The sequence below is a fragment of the Cucurbita pepo genome, chromosome LG18 (assembly GCF_002806865.2).
Source record: "Cucurbita pepo subsp. pepo cultivar mu-cu-16 chromosome LG18, ASM280686v2, whole genome shotgun sequence".
Lineage (NCBI taxonomy): Eukaryota > Viridiplantae > Streptophyta > Magnoliopsida > Cucurbitales > Cucurbitaceae > Cucurbita > Cucurbita pepo.
The window spans coordinates 5,271,403-5,280,717 of record NC_036655.1 but is presented as its reverse complement, the minus strand read 5'-3'; the positions used below and the strand labels follow the sequence as shown (position 1 = coordinate 5,280,717).

General features: G+C 38.3%; 2 protein-coding genes across 3 annotated transcripts; both read left to right on the top strand.

The window, feature by feature from the left end:
* On the top strand, window positions 1-2,110 carry LOC111779685 (sugar transport protein 14-like). Its single transcript, XM_023659797.1, has 4 exons — window positions 1-288; window positions 384-706; window positions 779-1,408; window positions 1,482-2,110. Exons 1-4 carry the CDS (start codon window positions 147-149, stop codon window positions 1,938-1,940), a joined length of 1,554 nt encoding a protein of 517 aa, XP_023515565.1. The 5' UTR covers window positions 1-146; the 3' UTR covers window positions 1,941-2,110.
* Window positions 2,111-3,666: 1,556 nt separating this feature from the next.
* On the top strand, window positions 3,667-8,652 carry LOC111780127 (probable glycosyltransferase At5g03795). 2 transcript variants are annotated; one of them, XR_002812799.1, is made up of 7 exons: window positions 3,667-3,840; window positions 3,970-4,031; window positions 4,148-5,066; window positions 5,151-5,278; window positions 6,136-6,484; window positions 6,817-8,224; window positions 8,466-8,652. XR_002812799.1 is itself a non-coding variant. In XM_023660420.1 (6 exons), exons 3-6 carry the CDS (start codon window positions 4,200-4,202, stop codon window positions 7,483-7,485), a joined length of 2,013 nt encoding a protein of 670 aa, XP_023516188.1. In that variant the 5' UTR covers window positions 3,667-3,840; window positions 3,970-4,031; window positions 4,148-4,199; the 3' UTR covers window positions 7,486-8,652. The 2 variants fall into 2 exon arrangements, 1 of the variants encoding a protein (XP_023516188.1); XM_023660420.1 differs by having other exon boundaries at window positions 6,817-8,652.
* Window positions 8,653-9,315: the final 663 nt, after the last annotated feature.

Here is a 9,315-nt window from a genome sequence, read left to right as displayed (position 1 = left end):
ATTCAACTTAGTCAATGGCTGTCGTGGGCCCATCGTCTCTTCTAATCCCTGTTTCTTCTCTATAATTATCCTTAATCCCAATTGTTAGCATCCCACATCGTCTTTTCATATTTCAGGACAAACACACAGGAGCTTCTCAAACAGAAATGGCGGGCGGAGGATTTACTGATGCGGCGTCTTTGAAAAGGGCTCATCTTTATGAGTATCGAATCACTGGCTACTTCATTACTGCTTGCTTTGTCGCTGCCCTTGGCGGCGCCCTGTTTGGCTATGATCTTGGAGTTTCTGGTATCTTATCTTATGTTATCCACTTTGGACTCCTTTACTGGGATTGTTTGTGAACTCTGTTTTTGAACTCTGTTCTTGTGTTCTGAAAATTTCAGGTGGGGTGACTTCCATGGATGATTTTCTGAAGGATTTCTTCCCAAATGTATACAAAAGAAAGCACCTTCATCTCACAGAAACAGATTACTGTAAATATGACAACCAAATTCTCACACTTTTCACATCCTCTTTGTACTTTGCTGGTTTGATCTCCACTTTTGGAGCTTCCTATGTCACAAGAAAACGAGGCCGAAGAGCCAGCATCCTCGTTGGATCTGTCAGCTTCTTCTTAGGCGGCGTCATCAATGCTGCTTCAATCAACATCTCAATGCTCATCATTGGCCGGATTTTCCTCGGCATCGGTATCGGTTTCGGAAACCAAGTAAGCACCCTCCAAAACCATGAGCGCTTATGTTTAAAGTGGAGTCCGTGATTCCTAATATTGTATTTTCAGGCCGTGCCGTTGTATCTATCTGAAATAGCCCCGGCGAAGATCCGAGGAGCGGTTAACCAACTGTTTCAATTGACAACATGCTTGGGGATTGTGATTGCGAACTTCATAAACTATGGAACTGAAAAGATTCATCCATGGGGGTGGAGGCTGTCTCTTGGATTGGCTACAGTCCCAGCATCTTTGATGTTCATTGGTGGACTTTTCCTTCCTGAGACACCCAACAGTCTGGTGGAGCAGGGGAGAATGGAGGAGGGAAGAGCTGTGCTTGAGAAAATCAGAGGGACGAAGAATGTCGACGCCGAGTTCGACGATCTTGTCGACGCAAGCAATGAGGCACGCGCCATAAAACACCCTTTCAAGAACCTATTGAAACGAAAAAACCGACCCCAATTGGTGATTGGAGCATTGGGAATCCCTGCATTCCAGCAGCTCACTGGCATGAACTCAATTCTGTTCTATGCTCCTGTCATGTTCCAGAGTTTGGGATTTGGCTCTGATGCAGCCCTGTATTCATCGACAATCACAAGCGTTGCGCTTGTTGTGGCTGCTTTAATTTCAATGTTTTTGGTGGATAAGTTTGGGAGAAGAGCTTTCTTTCTCGAAGCAGGTGCTGAAATGATATGTTGCCTGGTAAGTTCACTTCATTTTAACATGATATCAGAACAGTAAGTGAGTGTCGTAGCTAACGATGTTGTGCGTGCAGATAGCAGTTGCTGTGACACTAGCGATATTGTTTGGACAAGGGAAGGAGCTTCCAAAGCTGGTAGGGATCTTCCTTGTTATAGTGATCTGCATATTTGTGTTGGCTTATGGAAGGTCATGGGGGCCGCTGGGTTGGTTGGTGCCGAGCGAGCTGTTCCCATTGGAGACGAGATCGGCAGGGCAGAGCATGGTGGTGTGTGTGAACATGCTTTTCACGGCTTTGATAGCGCAGTGTTTTCTGGCGGCTATGTGCCATCTCCGGTATGGGATATTCCTGTTGTTCGCGGGGTTGATTATGATAATGAGCAGCTTCATCTTCTTCCTGTTGCCGGAGACCAAACAGGTTCCTATTGAAGAGGTGTATCTGCTGTGGCAGAATCACTGGTATTGGAAGAGATTTGTTGCAGAAGCGGGTGGAAATGGAGTGAATGGGAATGTCAAAGGAGCTGGAAATGCGTAGGAATAATAATCAATACCAAGATCAAAACAAGTGGTTATAATTGAGTTTAGAGATTGCGTATTAAATTACTATTTTGTGTTCATTAATTTCCTAGTGCAATTCAAACAAATTCGACCCATATTGTTTGACCCACTCTTAAACTCAATAAAATGCAACCACTTTTATGATTAGTTTTACGGCAACTAATCGTTACTTATTTGATTTTAAAATGTGTCTGTGTTAGAGAGAGTTTCTGCATCCTTACACAGTCCACTATTCTATTCTGATACAATTTGTAGTAGTCTACATCTACTGCAAACAGATATTGTCAGTTTTAACCTACATAACCGTTAGCTTTACGAGTTTTAAAAGTGTACATTAAACAAAGGTTTAAACACTTTTATAAGAAATGTTATAAGAAATGTTATATGAGCAGCAAAGGAAGAGGTACCTTTTTCTTAAAAAGTTCAAAGATTGATTCCTGCACTAAATGATCAGAGCTCAGCCCCACCACATGTGTTCTGTAAAAGCCCTGCAATGATTGTTGCTTGAATCGCACAGAAATTGGCAGGCCAGCCCACCCACCCACTTTCCGCCATTACCGAACTTGTAAGATTGGCCTAATTTAGAATCCTTTTCTTTCCATTTTCTGGGTTCGCTTCGTTTTTTTTTCTCAATTTGTCATCATCGAGACGAGATTCTCCTTCAAAAATTGTCAGACCTACTTTTTCATCATTAAAAAGCGCAGATTCTTGTGATCTTTCTTTCCTGATTTGAGGCATGATTATTATAAATCGCAAGTTCATAATCGATGGGAAGAGATGTTTTTGGTTGTTTCAAATCAATCCCAAGGAACTACGAACAACATTATAGCATTAAAAAGGTTGATGATCAAACAGGGGAATTGGGCTTGAATTAAGCTGTTACTGTAACTGGGCCTAGTCTCTAAATTGGGCTTGAATTAAGTTGTAATTGTAACTGGGCCTAGTCTCGAATTTGGGCTGGAATTAAAGTAACTGGGCCTAGCCTCGAGCTTGGACCTGAATTAAGCTGTCATTGTAACTGGGCCAAGTCTCGAACTTGGACTGGAATTAAAAGTAACTGGGCCTAGTCTCGAACTTGGGCTTGAATTAAGCTGTTATTGTAACTGGGCCTATTCTCGAACTTGGGCTATTGAGAACCAGGCCTAATCTCTCTTGTATTAGGCTCATGAAATTCTTTTATACCTATTAAAATCATTTTTAGTTTATTTTAATTTGTCATTATCCTATTGGGAAGAATTGTGTGCTTGAAAGTATTTTTCGCAATTATAGAAATTTTTTAATCAAGTTGCCTGGTTTATTTTATTTATATATAAAAAAGAAATTGTTTAATTTAATTTTCATTTCAATTGTATTTATCCACTCAATAGTGGATTTCAATTTGTCGTGACATCAATTATTCAGTTCGAGGCCATGGACCAGTTTGATAACAATTATTGCTCTACGTAAACCTAAAATTTATTTTTTATTATTTAAGAAATGTGGGCTCCATTTTTAATTTCAATTACTTTTGTAATATTTATTAGCACATTTTTTTTTATTTTTTATTTTTATTAAAACATCTCAGAAAATAATTAAACATTTAATTTTAATTTTATATCTAATCAGAGTTCATTAAAATTTGGTTGAAGTAAACGGAAAAAAGTAACTTTTCACGAAATTAAAATAATAATAATAATAATAATAATAAATGGAAAAAAGAAAAATTCAGTAATCAATGTCTGCAACTGCAACCTTTTTGCTTCCAATCGCCATTGCCGGGAGCGGAGGGAGAAATGTAATGAGGAACATTGGAACTAAAGATTGTATCTCTAGGGCTTGAAGACGACCGCAAACAGAAGCTTTCTTGAAGCTCAATCACTCCATCTTCTTCGAGCAAGGTTAGTAAAGAAAGATTAACTTCGACTTCAGCGCTTTTCTTTACTTTTAGGATCCAAATGTTCGTACTTCGACTTCATCTTCTTCGAACTTTTCAACTTCTCTTTAGCTGAGTTCAGATTCGTTTACAGATTCACTCCTACTAACTAAAGAGAAATGGTTCTGGATTCAATCTCTTATTTTCCTTTTTAAGGTAATGAATCCCATCTTCTCCACTTCACTTCAGAAGCTAAAGCAATTTTGTTTTTGTTTTTGTTTCTGTTTCTGTTTTTGCAAGATTATGATAATTCTACTATTTCCTAATTGTAGGTTGTGAATTTCATTAGTTCTCATCGTCTGTGTTCTCATTGAATTGCTTGTTATGGAGTATCTGTTACCTCTCTGCAAGCTATGTCACATTGAAACTCGAAGATGGTTTCTTGTGATGGGAGTAGTGGCTTTTACTTATGTACTATTTCAATCTCTTTTACTTCCCTATGGGGATGCTCTCCGGTCTCTACTTCCTGAGGATGGTATTCAAAAATTTGATCAATATAGCATTCCGATGGGGCATACTTCAGCCAAATCAACAACGGTTCGCAACCCTCTTACGGTTCTGGATTTGGCTAATACTTCAGCTCCCGTTGGGAAAACTGATAATTATGTTCTTGAGAAAGGATCTCAACGTGATAGCACGCTGAATGCCAAAGGGAAGTATGTAAAAGATGAGGAAAGCCCTAGAGATGGTTACGAACTGTCTCTTGTTCGAAATCATGATATTGGTTTTGAATCTGGAAAGATGGTTGATACAAATGGCAATTTGGAATCAGATGGCACTAAGAATGGTGGAAATAATTCTATTGTTCACATGGATGGCCAACCAAGTTTTGAGTTCCCCTTGGCACTAAGTGATAAGGTCACTTCAGAGAATGAGTTAGAAGAAATTGGCGAAATGGATTTGGATTTTGGTGAGTTAGAAGAATTTAAAAACTCATCATTACGAAAGCCTGGTGATACAGATGTGACCTTCAATTCCTCGACCTTCATGCTACAGATCCCAACTTCACCAGTTAACACACCTCATTCACAGCACTTGATATCAAATATAAGCTCACCAGTCTCTGAAACTAATTCTAAAAGCATAGGTAAAAGGAAGAAGATGAAGAGTGAAATGCCACCAAAGTCAGTAACTTCACTAGAACAGATGAACAGCATTTTATTGCGTCACCGCAGGTCATCACGAGCGATGGTATATGTGTTTGAGTTAGTTTTAAGTTATTGGTTTGATGATCATATATTATGCTAGGTTTTAACCTCGTTCTGTTTCATGTAGAGACCAAGGAGATCGTCTTTGCGTGATCTGGAAATTTTTTCTGCCAAGTCCCAGATTGAGCATGCTTCTGCCATAAATGACCCTGAACTATACGCTCCGTTGTTTCGTAATGTTTCAATGTTTAAAAGGTAAAGCCAACACTAGTATTCTATTGCATTATTCACATTGTTAAATAGCATTTCCATGTACATCCATGGCCCTTGCGTTTTGGTTGGTTGGTATTAAAGAAAATGAGTTGGAAAATACAATCCTGTGGGATTTTCGCTATCTGCTCAATCGCCCTGTTACGTTTTAAAAATGATTATAAGGATGCCTCTTTTTTTTGTTGCCTCATTGTATCTGATCTTCAACCAAATTGTGCCATTAGGTTTGGTGGAATTTATACATGTGGCACACATTTCGAGCCTCATGTGTTAGTTTTGTTCAATTAACAACCAAAACTTAATTCATGGGCTGAAAGAGGCAAAAAATAAACCAAAGACTCCTTAAAACTATATTTAACGCTTGTATATTTTGCAATCCACCAAGTATACTTATGCCTTCTGGAAGTTATTTCCACGCTTTCAAACACTGCCGTTCTTTCCATTCATGATTGGGAACAATGCTCTGCCATGTTCATAACATTAATGTAAAAAGAGAAGTGTTAAGATGAACAGAATAATTATTTAAAAAATGAAGTACACAGTGGCATATTCCCTTCAAATCTAAATAATTTGTATCATATAAGTATATATCGTTATGTTTCTTATTTAAAAAAATAATTTGTATCATATCTAAAATTTAGATAGAATACAATATGAGTCTGCTGAAAAATAGTGCACACAATTTGTTTATTGTGCTGATTTATTGCTTGCTAAGTTACCTGATCATATGGCTGCTTGCGTTTTTCCTATATTTTCAAATCTAATAGTAGTTTTGACCAAAAATAGGAAGTCAATGACGCAGTTGTGTAGGTCCAATTCAAACCTTTTCCCTGTGATTTCAGGAGTTATGAACTCATGGAGCGCACACTCAAAATCTATGTCTATAGGGATGGAAAGAAGCCCATCTTTCATCAACCAATAATGAAGGGGTTATATGCCTCAGAAGGATGGTTTATGAAACTGATGGAGAGAAACAAGCATTTTGTTGTAAAGGATCCTCGAAAGGCTCACTTGTTTTATATGCCGTTTAGTTCTCGGATGTTGGAGTACACACTCTACGTGCGGAATTCTCATAACAGGACAAATTTACGTCAATTTTTGAAGGAATACTCTGAAAATATTGCAGCCAAATATCCATACTGGAACAGAACTGGTGGAGCAGATCATTTTCTTGTTGCATGCCATGATTGGGTACATTCGATGAAACTGTTGATCTTTTAACATTTTTTTTTTCTTTCTTTCAATTTCTAATCAAATTGGACTGCATTTAGATAAATGGTCGTAAGTTCTAGAAAAATAAGCGTGTTTGATGACCTGCATTTGCATATGAATTCACCAAGTCACTCCAGTAACATACTTATGATGCAATTGCTCTGGTCATTTGAATTAATGGTCAAATGGATCATCATTTTGTGCTTAGTTAGATTGTTCCTTCTCATCATATAGATCATATGAAGCACCTCTGTTGACACAAAAGATTAAGCAACACGCTAAAGTTAACTTAATGTCTTGGACTCTTATAGGCTCCTTATGAAACAAGGCACCACATGGAGCAGTGCATAAAAGCACTTTGCAATGCTGATGTAACCGTTGGCTTCAAAATTGGGAGAGACGTGTCTCTTCCAGAAACTTATGTACGATCCGCGAGGAATCCTCTTAGAGATCTTGGAGGAAAACCTGCATCACAGAGGCACATTCTTGCCTTTTATGCTGGAAATATGCATGGTTATGTACGTCCAATCCTACTGAAGTACTGGAAAGACAAAAACCCTGATATGAAGATCTTTGGTCCAATGCCTCCTGGTGTTGCAAGCAAAATGAACTACATTCAGCATATGAAGAGCAGCAAATACTGTATCTGTCCAAAGGGTTACGAGGTCAATAGTCCCCGAGTCGTGGAAGCCATCTTTTACGAGTGTGTACCTGTGATCATATCAGACAATTTTGTGCCACCATTTTTTGAGGTGTTGGATTGGGAAGCATTCTCAGTGATTGTTGCAGAAAAGGACATTCCCCACCTACAAGACATACTGCTTTCAATACCAAAAGACAGATATCTCGAGATGCAACTCCGAGTCAGGAAAGTACAGAAGCACTTCCTCTGGCATGCCAAGCCCTTGAAGTATGACCTGTTCCACATGACCCTCCATTCAATCTGGTATAACAGAGTTTTCCAGATAAAACTCAGATAATATTCTTGAAAGTGCCTCATTGAAGATTCAGAGGAAATCCATGGAACTGTTAAATAACTTCACAGAACAGAATAACTCACCTTCTCTGCCTTCGCAGCTTCTCTCTGGAAAGGATTCTTTCAACCTCAGGGGGCATCATGTGAAGGACCTTGAAGAAGGGATTGCAACTGTGGCAGTGCCCTTGTATATACAACGCTTTATCCTTGTTCCACTTCTGTATAGTAGACCAATGAAACAAAACTACGATTATTTGTCAATTTTGCAGTAGAAACTGTGATTTCATTTGCCCCAACCTCTTGTTGTGAGACTCGAGATTTCAAATCATACCGCCCCGCCGTGCATCGCTGTTCATCAACATAGTAAGCCATTTCCAGGACCACAATGGAAGGTATTCCTCTTTCTTTCGGTCATCATCCACATCCATCCAAAGCAATAAATGTTTTCACTCACTGGGTCCATCCAGTCCTTCAACTTGAAGAGCCCCACCTTCAAAAACCGTATTCTCAGGGATCGGAATCTGATTCCTATGCCATATATCATATCTATATGGTGCCACAACATGAAGCTTCCTATGAAAAACAGAGGCAATGTGCAATGACTGGTGTTAATGATCTTGGTAGGTTACTATCAAGAAAGGGACCCTGATAATCAGATATTTAAGATCTCCTACAGGGTCTACTTCACTAATGAGAGTTCAGATGATCATGGAGAGGTACCCAAAAGAAACTAGAACCAAAATGTAAGTGATTCTGGCCCCTCCTGAACTGAGTGATGTTTACTAACACAATGGTAACATTTCTTTTCCCCTCTCTCTCTCTCTTTTGGGGGTGGATGGTGCAAAATTAGAGATTTTTCACTCTGTAATGAGTGAGTGAGAGCATAGCTCCTCCCTTCTGGGTCCTTCCTAGCTCGTTGTCTTCAATACCCATCACTTATTTTTTTCTTCTCACAACTCCAATAACCACAATAAATTTTGACAGATTTTGAAGGTGTCCCCATGGCATTAAAAGATGAGAAATTTGCCAGGCTACCAGGATGAAGTCTCAGCCCCATATCCCACCATTATTGAAGGAGGAGGGAGGGGGAAGTGAATTTCAATTCCAATCAAACTCGTTTACTTTGTTATCAATGATTCTTATCAAAATCTTTCTCAATCTTTTCCTTAAACCACCAAGGACCAAATCTAAGCTGCCGCTTTTGATGCTTCCTTGCAGGTCCATTTTGAGGTAACTAAACGCATTATAGAGCTTCCATGTGCACTCACATTTACTTCTCATAATATATATGCTTAACCAAAACAAAATAAAACATTTGGCAGCTACATAAATAACCTCAGTTCAAAACATCTCTGTCTTGTCTGTAGCTTTCTTCATAAATTATAAGTTCATGTTAAAATAAAATAAACAATATAATTATCAATCAATCCTTGTTCGTTTAGTTAGTGGCGACTGAACCAAACGAAAAAGAAAGGGTAAAAAGTCTTCGGAGAACAAATGAGTTGAGTACGAATAAACTTGATCGAACCGTTAAAACAACGAAAAGTTTGGATTTTTTTCAAAATAAAAAATATCATGAGCATGGAGGACACATGGATTTCCATGTGATGGAGATAGAAACATCAAGAACTTGGATTAAAAAAAATATATTTGTTTAACTTGAAAAAAAAAAAAAAAAAAAAAAAAAAAAAAAANAAAAAAAAAGATGGCTCCACATATTAAATGGATCATAGGGTTGGATCCATGACCTAATGGGCTAATAGTACTATTTCAATATTGGAGCTTCAATCACCATCCACATTAATTTCTTACTATCATCAAATCATTATTTATT